We start from the raw sequence: 17439 nt of genomic DNA, 5'->3' as shown, positions 1-17439 counted from the left end.
AAGAGCCAAATCCAGACATGAGGTATTGATCTGTTTTCAAAGGCCGGGGGGGACTTTGCTTCAGGTTGGCGTTGAGATGTTGTGAGTTGGGCCCAGTCCTTGTCTAGCGGTGCCCTGGATCTCTCTTGCAGTGAGAGGAGGGCTCCGGTCTGGTACCCGGTGTTTACTGTCCCTCTGCCCGCTCGCTCTGTCTAGGTGCCAACGGGAGGGTACACCTCCATCAGCAACGTCCGCAACCCCGAGAACCCGGACCCCAGGGACAAGATGGAGAGCTTCTTCCTGGGCGAGACCTTGAAGTACTTCTATCTCCTGTTCTCTGAGGACTTCGACCTGATTAACCTGGACAAGTACGTTTTCAACACTGAGGCTCACCCGCTGCCCATCTGGGTGTCCTCCTGAGAGCCGGGGGCGCGGGGGAGCTTGTGACCTGTACAAACCTCAGGGCTAGGATGAAACAGATGTTTTTTAAGCCATGAAGGTGTCATCCCCAGTCGGTTCTGCAGCACACACGGATTACTGTTCTTTCTTCCAAACAAAAGCGGTGACTCTTTTTTTTTTTTTAGAAAAACCTGATATTGTAGGATTGAAGGCTTCGAGGCAATTATGTAAAGTTAGTTTTTTCCTAAAGTCTGGTATTGCGAGCGGCGTCCCCGGGGAGATATTTTGTCCTGGTGCCGACTACCTTATTTAAGCCTTTCACAAAATCCGTAAAGAATGAGGCCTGTCTTTCCTGGGGTGAAGACCTGTACTGGTAAAAGAATCTTTCATCATGTCTCAGAAACCTGGTTTTCAGCTGTGCAGAGTGAAGCACGGAGCCAAAATACAGATTGATAGCCAGAAGGTTGTCTACGGCCAATGAATACCTTGTCCCAGTGTGCATGACAATCGTTACCATCTATAAACCGTGTGTCACAGACCTGCTGCCCCTGCCCGGGGACCAGGGCAGACATGAGGCGGGTTTGTGGGCATCCAGCCCTTAAAGACACAGAGCGCAGCTCCAGCAGCAGCCCGGGGCTGGAAGGCCCATCTCTCTGGCGAGCCCCAATTTTGTTCTTACCCGCCTGGAAAGAGGACGTCTCTCTCTCTCTCGCCCCCACCTCCTCCTGCCTGGGTGTGTGCCCTCATGACGCCCGGGGGAGTGCGATGAGGCTGGACATCTGGGCTCCTGCTTGCAAGCCGGTGCCGGACACGAACGGGACAGCGCGCGGGTCAGGAGGTACCTATGGTTTTGTCCACGGAGGACTTCTAATTAACACTGTGAAACTCTTGTTTGGAAATGCCAAGCACATGGTGATGTATTTCCTTTTCCATTTGGTTTCGAGGGGTGTAGCTCAGCTCCAGCTCGGGTTTCTCGTGGAGTGCTGTATATTCTAACAGGATGTAGGGTAGCACATGGGTCTCTAGGCCAGATCTTTCTAATCACTCGTTGGGGACCACACTGCATATGATAGCTCAAGATTATTTATTGCCATGTGTTCTGTCATGAGGTTTATTTGTAGGCACATGTTGAATGTATTTTTTTGTACAAATGATTCTGTGTTTTTTGAATAAGCACTTTTTGTCTTGGGTGAACACAATAAGAGTGAATTTTTCCAGATCTGGGAACGGTGACAGCCCATGTTCTCTGCAGCCATGCGGACGGCGTTAAGGGTTGTGCGTGCTGGAGCAGACACGTGGATAAGATGGTTATGGACTTTGTTTCTTTTGAGTAACTCTGCCATAAGTGGTGGCTTCAGTGTAGTGCCAGCTTGCTGTTGGAGTGGTTGTTTGCACTTTATATTTATCGTGCAGATGGTCAGTCTGATTTCACATGCCTATTTCGCTTACAAATGGAATTTGTTAAATTATCTAGTTTCTAATGTTAAGGTGTTAAAACATTAGTTTGGTAGATTGCTGCTGCTCACAATAGATGTGATCATGGCACAAAAGGTTGTGATTTGCTTTTTAATATATGCGTCTCACAACATTGTAATTCATTCCAGTAGGATGAAAGAATTGCATAGAATTTAGCTTGTAGTCCTAGTATTGACCATTGACCATGGACAATTGTGAAGACCATATTTCCACTGTACTGTATGTCTTTGGCTTTGGCCTAATGCAGTTCTCAAACCTGCCAGGCTCCTTTGGTGAAGGTGACAGGTTATATTATATATTATAATGAGTGATTGCCAAATGATGGGATTTATGGTATTTGTTCACCAAGGAACGTAAAAATGCCAGAAGAAAGACTTATTTAAACATTCTTCTTTTTCCCTCCACTGTATGCACGGACACTAAGTGGCTTTAAGACTACTGAGACCTAAACTATAAAGAAGAGTAAGTGTTTAGTAAACCGAGAACAGAGTACAGTGCAACGATTATTATCTGTTGCACTTCATAATATACTCAATCTTGGTTCCTATGCAGGGTGCCGAACTCGTGAGGCTTCTTGTAATACAAGAGGAATATAACTTCCTGATCTCAAGGAACGCAGAGCAGAATCTTGTTTTTATTTGAAACGCCAGCTGGTCTTTTGGCACAGAAGCGCTTTCTCTTTGTGTTCCCCTGCATTACAGCTTTATTCTTAGAAGAAGCAACATAGATTTTTGTAGTTTAAATGGTAAAATCCCTGTTGCTTTAGACCTTGAGCTCGAGTAGAATACACGTTTTAGATTTTGACGAGAGTTCACTGCACAGAAGAGAAGAATCATGCTGTCAAACAGCTCTCTTATCTACATTGCATTCAGAACAAGTTTAAATGTCTCACCCTGCTGGTATCAGTGTTAAGTCTGAACACAAACTGACCTTTTCAAAACCAAGGGCCTCTCAGTATGCAGGTAGCTGCAGGATACAAGTACAGTCTAACTTGAGAAACCAGCTTTAACTTGTAAACTGCTGCAAAGGTGGACATTTTTACTTGGTTTCTCAAAACCATTTTGTGGTGTTTTATTTTGTTTTGCTGACAGGTGTCCCAAGAGAGCATTTGTAAGGAGAGTCCTTTCCTTATTGTGTAGCGTAGGACTGTGAACGTCTGTGTGCTGTGGGCCATGGTGAACTCTCCACTCCTGGGTTAAAATGATGAACTATGAATTTATTTGTATACATATTAGAAATCACATGATTTACGTGAATCCAATACAAACGTCCATGCAGTGTTTTCATACAGCACATAGCAGTCACATAAAACATTGGGGTTGCTGTGTACTTTCAGTAAAGCTGAGTTAACGGTCTGTGTTTAAGCAGAACCCCTTAAAATACTGTGTCATTGTCAAAATGGGCAACGTTCATTGGAACATTGGGAGAAATGTTTTCAGACACTTCCAGTGTTTTCTTGGGAGGTTAGGGCAAGACCCACGAAAGAGTTGTTCACTTGAAATAGCATCTATGCTGTTTAAGAGGGTAGGTTTTTTTTGGGATGGGGAGTGTGTTTAAAATTGAAACCTTTTAGAGGGATGCATCCTTTCTGGCTATGTCCTGTCCTGTTGAGGAAAGTCTTTCTCTGAATCCCGGTTACTGAATATGCCTTCCTAGCCTTCATGCCCAACTACTGGCTTTGTACAATATGATTGTTTTCCTGGGCTGGGGCTCTTTGACTTGGCACGTGCGGGTCGAGTCGAGGTCATCCCACGCTTCTGTGGTCCAGTAGTGCTGGCAGATGTCAAAGGTCCAAGTGAAGTGTCTTTGTTGGGAATTAGTTTTTTTGGGAGGTGGGGAGATACTTGACTGTATTGCAGAACTGTAGCCATCCCTAACTGTACTCTTAGAACTTAAACTCCCCTAACGTGTGAAATGCACATCTTTTATTGTAGATATTTTTGTTACACCCGCTACAAAAACAACATCCCGTCTTGGTAAACGGCTTTGTTTTGCACCTAGGAGTGTGTTCAAGATATCGGCTCAAGAGGAGCTAGATTTATAAACTTAAATTCCCTCCATTAGGTTTGAATTCATAACGGGTTAAGGTTCAAGGTCACTAGTGAACAATCTCATACACACAGAGCCTTTGGTGCCACTTCTGGTCCTTCAAGCTCGATTCATCAGCTGAACAAAACCATTCTGCTCGAGTATCAAAAACCAAAGAGCTGTGTAATTTCCTGCATTTTTGTTCAAAACAACTTGAAGCGTGCTTTTGAAAAAGCAGACTCGAAACTGTCACTTTCATTACTAATGAAGGGCATGATATTTAAGATATCTCAGAGGACTGTGCTTGGTTAGCACTGGGATCTTTCCTCAGCACTGTCTAGCTGTGTGAGCTGATACTTTGTCCATAGCAATGTGTGCAAAAGGTGCATAACCTGGACATGTTCCTGTAAAGAGCTGACTCTTATTTATGGACATGAAGGCCGGCGAGCGCCAAGCTCCTGGTCCAGCTATCTGCTGCGGCACAGTTTCGCTCTTTGTTATAAACCCTGTACAGAAATGTTGAGATTTGGTAAGCCATTTTGTTCTGTAATAAAACAAATCAGAGCCATTTTATTAATTTTTCTTATTACATTTTTATACTGCTGCAATGTGTTTTCCTCCACCACCACCACCACCCCCATACATGGTCTCCAGTTCTTAAAGTTTTTTTTACATGGTCATTTTTAGTTTTTGCCAAAACAGTACTTGCAGTGCATAGAGGTTTTGTGCCCAGGTCCAAGAAACTCTTTCATCCTTTCGGTTTTCACCCACTCCGCAATGATCTCGGCCTCTGTCCTCCGGGCCTCTCTCACAGAAACAGGATCTGCGGCATCAGAACCTCTGAAAGGATGCATTTCAAAAAGAAAAATCTCATTTAGCTGCTAGTACTGTCTATACATGCGTCCACCCTGCACAAAGCAAAAGCACCTTACTGCCTGCCATGAGAATCCCCCGTTTAGAGGGGAATTAAGACTTGGAGGGATTCAGTCACCCTCCCACAGATGGCAGCTTCTCCCCATTGGCTCCTCAGCCAAGCCCGTGTCTGAACCTGGGGCTCCTCTCGTACTGAGCAGGATTACTATTGCAACAACACGTCATCAGTAGGGTAAAACGTAGAAGTCAGAAGTGTTCGTTGTGATAGTAACTATTTCATTGTGGCCCTACCTTAAATCGAAGTGGTGAGCCCCGTCAGTAATGTTAATGGCAATCAGGGTAGGACTGAGGGAGTTTCTGATCTAGGAGGAGAAAACAAACCAGACAGGTACCGTCATGTGCTTCCCACGCCTGCAGTCTTCCACAGACAGGTTCAGTTCAGGACAAATCAGTCCTTGTATTAGCATTAGCAACACCTATGAGCAACTCGTAATAAAATCTTTCATCAATAAAACGCTAACAGCTTGCTAGTGAGATTAAAAAAAAAAGTCATGATGAAATTCGATGCAGAGAAAGTGAAAGTTTTTGAAAAATGACCGCAACAAAAAAAAAGTCCATCTTAATGTTTGATAAATAAAATGACCAAAACAGTTTACAATCAGTACTGGAAAATACTTTAAAAAATGTCATGTTACTTAGGAGATGTTAAAATAACGGGTCAATGAGTGTTGGACCACAGATAACTACACAGCTCAGATCTGTCTTCCACACTGTTCATGAGTTTACAAAAACTTTTTAAAGACTGTTCCAAAGATGTGAACATGAGTGAAAAGGAAAGACATGGCCAACGTGAATAACCGCAGTTGGTTTTACATGGTAGCGAACCTCGAACACATTCCTCCCATTTCCAAGCATTAGTAAGAGACGCTTGGTTCTTAATTTGTTTTTTTGATTTACATAGCAGTTTACACAACCTTGCCTCCCCTGTAAATCTAGAACTACCTGTGTAGCATCCTTTCCCAAAGTGTCTCTCGACACTCAAATCCCCGGCCTGTATAAAAGTACAACGTGAAAACGTGGTTTAATGCAACGCCCTTGAATCGGTCAGGAGCGGGGACTCCCATGATTCTGCTGAAGGAAACGTCTTCTGAGACACCACTGGGGGGGGGCTGCCAACAAGCTGTGATTTCACTGAAGTAACAATCAAACGGTACAACTTACTCCTCCATTGGCCCAGGGGTCCAGATCGCCGTTGGAGAATATGATGTTGCTGGCGGAGGCGAGAGCTGTGGGCGAGCAGAGGCGTGTTAGAGAGGCACCGGGCCGCTTCTGTCGGCGCAAAGGTCAGCGAGCAAAAAAAAAAAGCTCGGCGCTCCGCTCACCGTCGCCCCAGAACTGCGTCCTCAGCCAGCCGGGCCTGGGAACCACCCCCCACTTGTCCTTACAGTACCTCTCCCGGTCCTGCTCGGTGAACGGCATCTCGGGGAACATGTCCGTCACGTTGTTGCTTTCGTAGCAGAGCTCTATTTCCGTACACGCCTGACAAAAAAAAAAGGGGGGGGGGGTAAACCATCCATCAGATCGACTTCCGCAATCCACAACATCCTAGGAATTCCATCGAGTGCCTTTAAAATGATCCGTTCGGCCCCGAGGCGTTTTTCGCCTTCTCTTACAACTGTTGGCATAGTGGGGATATTATTGTGAAAGAAATGGTTTAGAAGACTTGCTCTGTGAAAATGTAAGCTGCCAAATCTGCACTGGCTGGATGCAGCGCAGAACGCTACATCCAGGTGGGGCTGCACATTGGTGGTGGTGGAGGGGATCCCCATTACCTGTAAAGTGCTTTGAGTGGAGTGTCCAGAAAAGCGCTATATAAGTGTAAGCAATTATTATTATTATTATTATTATTATTATTATTACATTTGCGAGCACGCATCGTGTGGCCGTACTGCTGACACGTACCTGGTAATCCCACGCCAGGCTGTTGGAGCCGAGCCCGCAGCCCGTCGGATCGGCGCACTCGACGTACAGGGTGTAGAGATCGTAGCAGCGCAGCTCACCGGTGGAATTATAGACAATACCTGAAAAGGGAGAAGATATTAGGCCGACGATCATCTCCGCGAGCTCAACGCAGTAACATCTGCGGTAGATTTTAAATCTGCCGATTCACTTTAATCACGTCCGAGCCTCGTGCTTTTTCAGCGTAGCAGCACCCCCGTACAAACGCGTGCCATTGTGAGTTTTTGTTTCACCAAGATTGCCGTGCACGGCAACGTGTTCTCCTTTTTCCACGACCGTTCAAAGCCGGTGAACCCAGAACTCGCAAGGGCTAGGACCTCTGGTGCTTAACAATGGGACGACTGCGTGTAGGAATCCATTGACGCCAGCAGGCTAGTAAACAAGCACTGCAAGTCCGGACAAGTCAGAGCTGAAATTTAAAACCAGGCTATCAGTGGTAGGCGTGAGGGGGGTCCATTGAACCGTGCTGTGACATCTAGGACAGAGGAAACACTGTTTGTTTATGGTGATAGAGCACATTGATAAGGGCCCCCACGCAGCAGAGTAGAGTATTCACTGCATCTCCACTGGTGCCAAGACTACAGGAGCTCACACAGTGGGGAAAACAGGACGGCAGGAGAACGGGCTCACTGGCATTGCGGAGAAAAGCCTAGGAGATCAGATCAACACCTTTTCAGACCCTCTTTTTTTTTTTGAACCACTGCACTACCACCACCCCCTGATAGAAGATCTAAGCTCGCAATCAAAGGGCCTTAAGATGGTGTCCCGGGAGCTGAAGGGCGCCGAAGGGAAGCTCCTGACGTCCGACGCTCACTCCCTGAGGATTCTGGAAGGAGCCCGCAGCCTGAGGGACCAGGGAGCCCTGTGCGACGTCACGCTAGAGGCAGAGGGCGTCCGTTTCCCGGTGCACAGAGTCATCCTGGCGTCGGCGAGCAGCTACTGCCGGGTCCTCTTCGCGGCCGCGGCCGACGGGCCGAGCGTGGTGCCGCTGGGGGACGTGAGCGCCCGGGGGCTGGGGCGGGTGCTGGACTTCGTCTACGCCGGCCGGCTGGAGCTCGTCCTGGCGACCCTGGAGGAGACGCTGAAGGCCGCCGAGGCCCTGCTGGTCCGCGACGCCGTCAAGCTCTGCTTCGGGTTCCTGGATGAGGCGCTGGGCCCGGACAACTGCGCGGAGATCCTCGGCATCACCCGCAGGTGCGGGCCCGAGGAGCTCCGGCGGAAGGCGGCGCGGTACGTGGGGGCCCGGCACCGGGCCCTGCTGCGCGACCGCGAGGAGCTGGTGGCGCTCGACGAGGAGGTCCTGAGGGGGATCCTGGAGCGCAGCGACCTGGGCCGGTACAGCGAAGCGGAGCTGCTCCGGTGCGTGCTGCAGTGGCTGCAGCACAGCCCCGCCAGGGCGCGGCACTCCCGGGACCTGCTGCGGAGGATCCGCTTCCCCCTCGTTCCCGCCGGACACCTGCAGGAGCTCCTGCGGGAGAGCCCCCTGCTGAAGACGGACTCGCACTGCTTCGGTCTCCTGCAGGAGGCGCTGGCGTATCACGCCCAGCCCTACGCCCAGCCCGCCCTGCAGGGCCCCAGCACGCAGGTCCGCTGCGGCTCGGACGGCCTGGTGGTGGTGGGGGGCAGGACCGCCGACAACAAGGTGTGCAAGGAGGTCTGGGTGTCGGACGAGAGGTGCGCCACCTGGAGGAGACTGGGTGAGCTGTGCAGCCCCCTCTACAACCACTGTGCTGCGGTGCTGGGCGGCTTCCTCTTTGTCCTCGGAGGCCAGCACAAGTTCGATCCGGCAGGGAATCAGCCAACGAACGAGGTAGGTTCACAGGATCCTCTACAGCCCTCCTCTATGCTTGTATCAGGGCGTTAGCGTGCAGTCCACAGTCCAGCACTCTTTGAAGCAATGATTCTGACCTCGTCTGGGCCAAAAGGCTGAGAACCGATGGTGAAGCTAATACCCATGTATGCAGTACATTGCACAACGCTCCATCCACCCTCCTTTTGTCTAGCCCTGCTGCTTGTAACACATTCCTGCTCAGGGGAGGTCTGCTCTCAAGTAACTAAAGAAAAGAGTAAGACAATGAAGGATTGCTTGTTTCAGCATTATTCCAGCTCAGGGAGGGTAAGGGGTTGTGAATAATATCAACAAGAAATTTGAAATTATGGGATGTGAATGACTGTTGTGTTAAGATTGGCTTTTTGCAAGTTCATTTACTAACACAACCACAAGGAGGGGGCATGTTTGGAATATACTGTATGGAAAATACCACAGTGAACTCTGGGCAACATAAAGCCATCAAAGGGCAGTGAAAGTAATAGAGCAATAGAAACGCATAGATTGAAAGCACTAAATACTATGAATTAATGTTCCTCATACATGCAGCATGCAATCAACTTTCTCCAGTTATTTGTAATTGCTTCCTGAAGTATTATGAGGCCATTCAGAAGGTATGAAACGAGTTGAGATATGGCTCTTAATTTCTCAACGGAGCAACGTTTAGGAAGAGCAGATTGCTCACAGAGCTCTGTTCACTCCTGCTGCGAGATCGCTTTCAGATCACAAGCTTCCCTCTCTGTCCTTAGAGGACGAACTGGGCTGCCCACTCGCCGTAGGACAGTTCTCCCCCGTGACCCTTCTCCCTCTCTCTGGGTGGGGGTAGGTGTTCAGGTATGACCCTCGCGACGGCACCTGGCTGCAGGTGGCCGGAATGCTGGAGAAGAGGACCCGCTTCCACGCCGCCGCGCTGGCGGGTCAGCTGATGGCCGTGGCGGGCGGCACCCTGCGGGGGCGGCTGACGGCCGGCGCGGAGCAGTACCGGCCGGCGGAGAACAGGTGGGAGCCGGCCGCGCCGCTGCCCGTCGCCGTGGCCGACCACGCCGGGGCCACGCTCCAGGGGATCCTCTACATCGCAGGCAAGCCCCCGCCCCCCCGCGCACACGCTGCCCCCCCCCGCCGAGTGCAGGCTGGGCCCGGCGCCGACCCGGCTCCAGATCAAGGCCTCGCCGTCGGCACGCGGCGGCTAAGCCGGAGCTGGGGGGGGGGGCGCTCGCGAGGTACTAGTGACCGTTGCACCATTCGCACGAGTGGTGCACGAGTGGTGCACGAGTGGTGCACGAGTGGTGCGATTTTTTAAAAATAACCCAGCACGGGGGGGGGGGCGTGAAAGGAGGACGGGACTGCGGTCCAGCGCGAGGGGGGGGGGCGAATCCTGACAGCTGCTCCGCTCTGCTCCTCCGCAGGCGGGTTCTCCGCCGGGAAGACGCTCCGCGACCTCTACAGCTACCTCCCCCGCCTCCAGCACTGGGTCCCCAACCGGCCCATGGCCTTCCCCCGCTGCGACCACGCCATGGCGCCGGCCGGCGACAGGATATTCTGCGTCGGGGGCCGGGCCTTAAACCCGGTACGTGCCCGTCTCCTGCTTGCAGCGCGGCGCTGCTGAGCTCGCGGGTGCCATGTTCCGCGCCCGCTGTAAAAAGCCTCCGGGCTCCAGGGCTCCCTTTAGCTTCTCAAAGAACGCTTCTGCCTCACAGCTATAAGACTCCCCCCACTGACACCCCTCTTTGACCTGGACCTAAAGTCCTGCCCTGGCTTGAATTCTGCCGGCCCGGTTAACATTATTGCTGCTACCCTGTTCCTGTGTCCAGGTGTTGTGACACCATGTGCTGTGTCGCTGCTTATGGCATCTGGCATGTGACGAAAACACGCAAGTAAGCATTTCATTGCACTCGGGGTGCGCGTGACAATAAACGTAAATAATAAAAAAAATAACTGGTTCAGTCCCCACCCCACACGATCGACTGTCAGGGAAACTGCAGCAGCTGAAGCAGGAGGTCACATCAACCACCAGAGCTCCTGGCTAAACGAGGGTAAAGAAGAATCCCTTTTCCATGCCAGTGTATCGAGGTCGTGAAGGTGTGGAATCCTGCAGCTGAACACGGCGAACGCCCGTGCCGCAGTAACCTCGCCGCCCTGTCTCCCCTGTGCTGTTTGGACCCCCAGGCGCAGGAGTGGGTGCACGTGAACGAGATGGAGTGCTACAGCCCGGCGGCGGACCAGTGGACGGCGGTGAAGGTGTCCGCGCCGGAGCGCTGCCAGTTCAGCCTGAGCGCCCGCGGCTCGCGGCTCTGCGTGGCGGGCGGGGGGTCGCTGCGCAGCCTGAGCAAGACGGGGGACGTCTCCCTCTACGACTGCGAGGCCGGGAGGTGGGAGAGGGCCGGGGCGCTGCCCCTGCCGCTGGTGGACCACACGGCCAGCCTGCTCACGCTCCCCGGGGAGGTCCTGGCGGGCCTGGCGCCGGAGGAGAGGCCCAGAAGTCCACTCCCCGCCTCTTCGTGATGGAGTGAAGGCCGGGTGGACCGGGGCCGGACTAGGGAGAGCCCAGCTGTTGGCAGCCGTTCCCCCCCCCTCCGCTGTCGGGAAGCGTTTGCCACGGCGCCCTCGTCTCCCGGCAGGGAGCGCGTCCGGCGGCAGCGCTCGGCCTTTACGGCGGCCGAAGGCACAACGCCGCCGATGGTCGTTCCCCAGGTACCGAGCCCCCTAGCTCCTGGCCAGGCTTGTGTTTCTCTTTCCCCCCCGACGCTTCACGCGCGGCTCGAGACGGCAGGCCGCGTTTTCCGGCCTCGGCGGCACGCCGGCCAACTTACCCACCGTGTCTCGGAGCGCCCTCAGCGGGTCGGTCCCGTTGAGCATGGTGTCGCAGGCGACCTGGGGGCGGAGGAGGAACGCACGCGGTTATTCCCGTTTCGGCGTGCGAGCCCTGCTTCTGCGCGACGCGTCGGTGGGGGCGTTCATCCCCAGACAGTCCAGATGAGGAATAACTAGTTTCACCTGACCTGCCCGTAGCAGGGTCTGCCCTGTTCTATCACACTGAGCGTCTCAGCTGGGTCGGATGCGCTTCCTGAGGCAAAGCGGAGCCGTACCTTCACCGGGTTCGCAGGGAGGTTGCCGATGAAGTGGGTACTGTAGGGGTAGTCCAGCATGGCCATTAAAGTGAAGGCGTTCCTCAGGAACCCAAACATCTGGCGCATATCCTTCTCGGAGGAAGGGGTCTTGCAGAGAGAGAACTCTTCCTTGATCCTCCAGTAATCTGCAGTCAAAATCACAAGCCTTTGTAACGCAACGCCTCACAAAGTTTACTTTTCTGCCGTTTGACCAGACCGGAGACCACTGGGCACAAACTCCCTCTTGCGAGGACAAACCGACCAAGTTGCTTACTTCACGGCGTCGTGGATATTGTCACGTTAGAATTGTTAAAAAAAATAATATATGTAATGAACGTGCTAAAAATTAAATAATCTGCTACAATCGGATCACACCTTGGGCCCGAGACAGATCGATAAGGCTCCGGAAAGCTTTTCTCACGGTGTCTTTACAGGCGGGACGGTATCGCTCAAAATCCTGGGCAGAAGAAAAGAGAACATTTTAGTCTTTTAGAAAGTTGATTTATGGGGGGAAAGAGATCGAGCCAAGGTGCGTCGATGTTTCGCTCGCTGTGTTGTCTTTGTTAGCTCCCAGAGTCAGATCTCAGAGCAGTGTGATTTCCAGTTAAATATTGTACTTGTGATTGGGAGGGACTCATTCCAGATGAAAGGTATGCAATAGTGTGGGCCTGCGTGGACGCCCTGAGCACCTGCAGAGTGCCTTACAGCCAGGGAGCGAGCGAGCGAGCGAGCGGTGTGCCGGTGTGTAGTCATATCGTAAGGCAAGACTGTAGCACCTGTAGCCTCCACCACCATGAACTGGCTTCCTTTTGTTCTAATGTGTATTTTGGAGGCTGACGAAGAAAAGAATCAAGCTTCCCCAGCAGCAGTTTTTCCATGTGGAGCCCTGTTTTAATTTGTACATTCATTCACCGATTGACAGATATCATGTTCTAGATATCAAAGATATCTGGTTTGCTTTTCCTCCATTTCATTTACATAGATGTATATAATCAGTTGAGTCTTTTTTCATACCTTCGATACTAACAACTACAGTGCGTCGTCGTAGCGTAAGGCAAGACTTCTTCGCTATATACAAAGAAGAGTCTTTCCACTAAAGGGAAAATAATTTAGGAGCCGTTTCGCCAGAACGCTGGTTCAGAGCTTGAACCCCATTCGCAATCTCGTGGGGATCTTCAGAAGCAGGCCTGATGAGCCTCAGGTGCTGTAGCTATCGATTAGGGAGTGCAGTGGGAGGTGTGCTCCACTGTCACAGGTGCTAGAGACAGTACCTGTGGTTATCGGCGTGAAGGATAGCTTCTGATCTCCACAAGTTCTGTGGTTTCTCGGACCCTTCTCTCCTGTAAGACTTAAGTGAGTCTGATACACCTCCAGGCGCTCCAGTTTCCTCCCACAGTCCAAAAATAAGCTGGCAGGTTATCTGACTTGGCCCTGCTGTGAGCACGTGTGTCTGTGTGTGCCTAGTGATGCCGCCTTGTGCCTGTTGCTTGCTGGGATAGGCGCTGGCTCCCCCACAGCCCTGTACTGGATGAAGTGGTTAGAAAATGGATGCATAGATGGGTAGTTAGTAGACTTAAGGTGGGCAGTCCTGGGTCCTGGAGGGCTTGCCTGCAGCTTTTCAGTCCACTTCAGCACTTAACAGGCTCAGTCAGCTCGTTATTGGCTTAATGAGACCCAATTAACAGTTTCCTCCAATTCTTCAGGTGGTGGTACTTTAAACAGCACCTAGGAAGCCCGCAGGCAGGCCCTCCAGGAGGAGGACCCAGCAGGATGAGGCTCGGCCCTGGCGATCTCCGCCTGAGCTCGGTGACTATCAGCACAGTCGATGCCGGTACTGCGAGGAGTTTCGAAGCCAGTTCCCCCCCCCCCCCCCCGGCAGCGTCCGAGCGCAAGGCGGTACACGGGTCTGCGAGTCCGCAGTAAGACTTGCCGAGGTCACGTCGCGGAAAAACTGCTTTGGGTCTCCCAGGCCAGCTGTAGAAAGAACTGGGGCGCTGGCAGCCAGAGCACCTGCCACTATGTTGGGGTACCTGAGCCTCATGTAGGCACTCAGCATCCCTCCGTAGCTGAAAGACAAAGTTAAAACCAGCTACAAAACCAGTTAACCTCAGTACCACTAACCTGCCGCTATAAAGCCACTTTTAAACAGGCGCGGTGTGAACAGCCATAAAATTCATATATAATAATAAGACACGAAAGCAACAATAAATATTCAACGGATTGAGACGTTACTGTCCCATCATTTAAATGGCTAGAATTTCTCATGGCGTAACTGGAATAATTAACTCTAGGCACATTTGAAGCGTTTAAGTATTCAGTCTGGGCCAATGAAGACGCGGCCCTGCGTTTATTCTTTGAATCGCAGCCGTCCGAGTCCGTCGGCCGTATCCAGGAGGGGGCGCTGGCCGACTGGCACTGACCTCCCCCCGAAGGCGATGACGGGGCAGGCCGTGGCGCCCAGCTGCCCCCGCAGCTCCGCGATCAGCAGCGCGTAGTCCGCCAGGGCCTGCTCCGCGGTCAGCAGCCCGACCCTGGGGGTCGTGAACGACTGCTCGCCGAACGGAAGCGATTTGCCGTAGTATCTCTGGGGACCAGAAAGAGGATACGGGTCAAAAATCACAGCGTCTCCGTTGGAGCGCGCAGGGCTGATATACTGTCACGGCACGTGTGCGAGACTCAGCATTTTCCACGAGGCCGCCGAGGCTCTTGTTTCGCGCGTGTCCCTTCAGGACTCTGGCGCGGCGCCTGCGGTCCACACACGCTGTAGGATTTACTACGGTTCACAAAAACACGCTCCGCCACCCCACTGCGCCATTCCCAGACCGATTCGGCAATTGCCGGTCAGCAGGATGAGGAAGAATTCCTGTGCTAGTTGTATTAAAGTCCTGCCGTGGAAACACATGAGGTAGTACTATATTTGGAGACAGAATTAATTCACAGAAAATGGTTTATCGATCAGACGGTTTACACGTAAAAAGACCTGGGCTGTTTAGCCTTTTTTCCCCCCCATCTCCTAGTTTCTAATTGCACTTTTTTAGAACTATTTACATTGTGCCTGCCAAGATGGGGGTTATACAGAAATGCAGTATTTCGTTTTGCTTCAGCAACCGAAATCAGATCTTGAGGGGGGACTTTTTTCGAGTTAATGAGTATTTAGTAAAGTTTTCTTACTGTAAACTGAGAAAAAATGTTATCCTTTCCATTATATGAATGTCGTTCACAATACCAATCCATTGTTCAGACATCGCAGGTTCTTCAATAAGCCCTTTTCTTGTGATTTGCTTTCTTTTACTACCTTGTAACAGGTAGATGTATGTCTGTAGGTTCAATGTGATCAAAAAGAAAACAGGTTCCCAAGCACTGAGAATTTCAAAGGTATAGTTGAGTTTCCAGTCTTGTTAAGGGTTGTGTATGAAGTGCTAATAACACAGTAACTGGGCTGGAGCAGAACACGTGCTACCGAGTTGCTACCTGCTCTCCACACACCCTCCACCACCGTGAACTGGATTCCTTTGGTTCGAATGTGTATTTTGGAGGCTGACGAAGAAAAGAATCAAGCTTCCCCAGCAGCAGTTTTTCCATGTGGAGCCCTGTTTTAATTTGTACATTCATTCACCGATCGACAGATATCATGTTCTAGATATCAGAGATATCTGGTTTGCTTTTTCTCCATTTCATTTCCATAGATATATATAATCAGTTGAGTCTTTTTTCATATCTTCGATATGAATGTGTAATTTTCATATCATTTTCAGATTACTTTGTTTCTAAGCAACTGTAAATATTTGAAATGTGCAAAGAAATCCTGTTTTTCAATATGATACTGGTTTGATCATTCTGGTCTCCACACGGCCCTGTTTTGTCATGATGCACACTGCTGTCATCTCTCTGATGTCCTTAAAGTGGATGCTATCCATCTAAACAATTTTGCATTATTCTCTGTTTGTTATAAGTTCTTGTAACCTTAAACCGTATCTTAATTGGTGTAACTATCCAGGTTACTGCTGTTTTGTGTTTAGCATTTGCTAAATTTTGTTTTCCACCCCTTAAGAAGGAACTAAGTTCATGAGGAACTTGTTTCCCAATAACCTTGTGAGTGTCACCTGCTGCTGTTTTTTCCTTTCTCTGCTCTACACCCCGGAGCTGTAGTGTGCTCGGACTCTATCCCAGTGCGGAGAAGCCGGCTTCTTACGTGCTCTGCGAATATAGCCAGTGCCCGCTGTTCAGCGGCCAGTTCCATGATAAATCCGGAGTTCCGAGCAAAATCCCAGATGTCCCCTTCATTGCCAGTGTAGAAAAAGATAGGTCCGAAACCTTTGTCCCAGTACTGATCTAAAAAAAACACACAGAGGCTGGAGCAGTCAGGCTGTCCTCTAAAACCAGAGCAGACAGTTTTTAACAAACGACAACACTGCAAGAATGGGGCTGTAGAGACTGCTCTGTTACTGAAAATGTATCACAAAACAAAACACACATTTTTAGACAGACATTTTTCTGAATCTAATGTACTTATGTACTCGTATGCCCCACTTATCCTGGGCCTTTTCTAGTTCCAGGGGTTCACATTTCTGGATTCTGGCCCATGCACAGCAATGGTTTAAACATCACCAGTAGCTGACGGCTATAAAGAAGGGGGTAAAGCAGCACAAACTGGATGGTTTTAACACTTGTCCAAGCTGCAGAGCTGTATCTAACTCCCCATGCCAAAACGCCTGCAGGAGCCCCAGTTCTAGCCCTGTCCCTGATCAAACTGATACTGGAAGTTCAGGAGCACCTCCAGCTGTGTGTCTCCTCTGGTGAAAGGAGAGGCTCTGGGACAGCAGATCCCCGCCTAGGAAGACAGTTACTCCTCACAGCAGGCCGGCCAGCCCTCATTCTCCCTGCCCCCCCCCCCCCCAAGCCACTCTCCAAGGTTCAGTCATTGTTTTTCTGCTAGGAAAGGAAATGTCGGGGCAGCGACTCACCTGCGATCAGGTAGCGCTGCAGGAAGGTGCCGTTGCCGTAGCTGTTGAAGTTGAAGTGGTCCAGCGTCTGCTGGAAATACTTCTCTCTGAGCTGGGGCGGCTGGACTCCTCGCGTCTGCAAACATGAACCCCGTCACCCCTGCGGCACCCACCTATCCCATGCGCTGGCATACGGACGGCAGGTCGCTACAGAAACTAAAATGTATTTTACAAGAGCAGAACCAAAGTCAGCGATCTGAGCTACGGACGTCTAACTTGATCTCACCCCCCAATCACTTAACGTACTCTACGTACACAGCTAAGGGGACCACAGTTTCTGATTTGTTCCCCTGGAATAAACTCTTACAGTTTTCCGGGTGGTTTCTGTCTGACACTGATGAAGCCCGTTAACACCCACACTGCCGCCTCGACCCTCGACCCTCGACCTTGACGATTACTGCACCCCGATCGCGCAGCGCAAAGAGGTGCCGAGTGACAGAGGGAATCTGACCGCCCTGCGCCCTCACCTCTCCCGTTCGCGCCCCGTGTCCGGCCCCGTCCGGACAGCCGTCCGTTAGCACAGCCCCTGACAGCTCCCTGAGCGCAGAGAAGGCGTGCGTTTCCCCATTTAAACAGAACAAAAACAGGAGCACGACGCCGGCCGGGCGAGTCGTCATTCTTCACGGTAAGACGAGCGATCTTAAGCACGACTTACTAAATAACTTCTTGGCGGTGGACCAGCGGTCACATGATTAACGGGAAACCGGGTCATGTGACCCCCGCATGG

The 17439-nt window shown here is 51.1% G+C and overlaps 4 protein-coding genes across 7 annotated transcripts in view; 3 read left to right on the top strand and 1 right to left on the bottom strand.

Annotated features, from left to right (window-relative positions):
- man1b1b (mannosidase, alpha, class 1B, member 1b) overlaps positions 1–4455 on the top strand; it is a 16499-nt gene extending 12044 nt beyond the window's left edge. For all 3 annotated transcript variants that reach the window (XM_069183557.1, XM_069183559.1, XM_069183558.1), the window contains one exon: positions 196–4455. In XM_069183557.1, the coding sequence (XP_069039658.1) occupies positions 196–399 (204 nt within the window). In that variant the 3' untranslated portion in view covers positions 400–4455. The remainder of the gene's footprint in view (positions 1–195) is intronic.
- Positions 4420–17439, bottom strand: dpp7 (dipeptidyl-peptidase 7). Of its 2 annotated transcripts, none has more exons than XM_015366576.2 (13): positions 17368–17439; positions 16674–16788; positions 15902–16041; positions 14130–14293; positions 13640–13775; positions 12085–12166; positions 11689–11855; positions 11413–11473; positions 6718–6836; positions 6138–6294; positions 5977–6041; positions 5047–5117; positions 4420–4722 (listed from the first exon to the last, which is right to left on the bottom strand). In XM_015366576.2, exons 1-13 carry the CDS (start codon positions 17422–17424, stop codon positions 4566–4568), a joined length of 1491 nt encoding a protein of 496 aa, XP_015222062.2. In that variant the 5' UTR covers positions 17425–17439; the 3' UTR covers positions 4420–4565. The 2 variants fall into 2 exon arrangements, with proteins under 2 accessions (XP_015222062.2, XP_006640629.2); XM_006640566.3 differs by having other exon boundaries at positions 17180–17403.
- Positions 6831–9902, top strand: LOC102685565 (kelch-like protein 9). Its single transcript, XM_006640543.3, has 2 exons — positions 6831–8584; positions 9429–9902. Exons 1-2 carry the CDS (start codon positions 7532–7534, stop codon positions 9900–9902), a joined length of 1527 nt encoding a protein of 508 aa, XP_006640606.2. The 5' UTR covers positions 6831–7531.
- On the top strand, positions 9959–11689 carry LOC138225009 (kelch-like protein 9). Its single transcript, XM_069183562.1, has 2 exons — positions 9959–10169; positions 10769–11689. Exons 1-2 carry the CDS (start codon positions 10089–10091, stop codon positions 11102–11104), a joined length of 417 nt encoding a protein of 138 aa, XP_069039663.1. The 5' UTR covers positions 9959–10088; the 3' UTR covers positions 11105–11689.

This window comes from Lepisosteus oculatus, chromosome 24 (genome assembly GCF_040954835.1).
Source record: "Lepisosteus oculatus isolate fLepOcu1 chromosome 24, fLepOcu1.hap2, whole genome shotgun sequence".
Classification (NCBI taxonomy): domain Eukaryota; kingdom Metazoa; phylum Chordata; class Actinopteri; order Semionotiformes; family Lepisosteidae; genus Lepisosteus; species Lepisosteus oculatus.
Note: the sequence above shows the minus strand (reverse complement) of the source record. Positions and strands in the feature narration are given on the sequence as shown.

Excerpts from the sequence above, each read along its gene's own strand:
- LOC102685565 (XM_006640543.3), top strand. The coding sequence starts at position 7,532 with ATGGTGTCCCGGGAGCTGAAGGGCGCCGAAGGGAAGCTCCTGACGTCC. Across the intron at positions 8,585-9,428 it reads GGAATCAGCCAACGAACGAG|GTGTTCAGGTATGACCCTCG; the intron begins GTAGGTTCACAG and ends GGGTGGGGGTAG.
- LOC138225009 (XM_069183562.1), top strand. The coding sequence starts at position 10,089 with ATGGCCTTCCCCCGCTGCGACCACGCCATGGCGCCGGCCGGCGACAGG. Across the intron at positions 10,170-10,768 it reads GGGGCCGGGCCTTAAACCCG|GCGCAGGAGTGGGTGCACGT; the intron begins GTACGTGCCCGT and ends TTGGACCCCCAG.
- dpp7 (XM_006640566.3), bottom strand. The coding sequence starts at position 17,329 with ATGACGACTCGCCCGGCCGGCGTCGTGCTCCTGTTTTTGTTCTGTTTA. Across the intron at positions 11,474-11,688 it reads TCCCTGCGAACCCGGTGAAG|GTCGCCTGCGACACCATGCT; the intron begins GTACGGCTCCGC and ends CTCCGCCCCCAG. Across the intron at positions 6,837-11,412 it reads GGCGCTCCGAGACACGGTGG|GTATTGTCTATAATTCCACC; the intron begins GTAAGTTGGCCG and ends CTCCCTTTTCAG.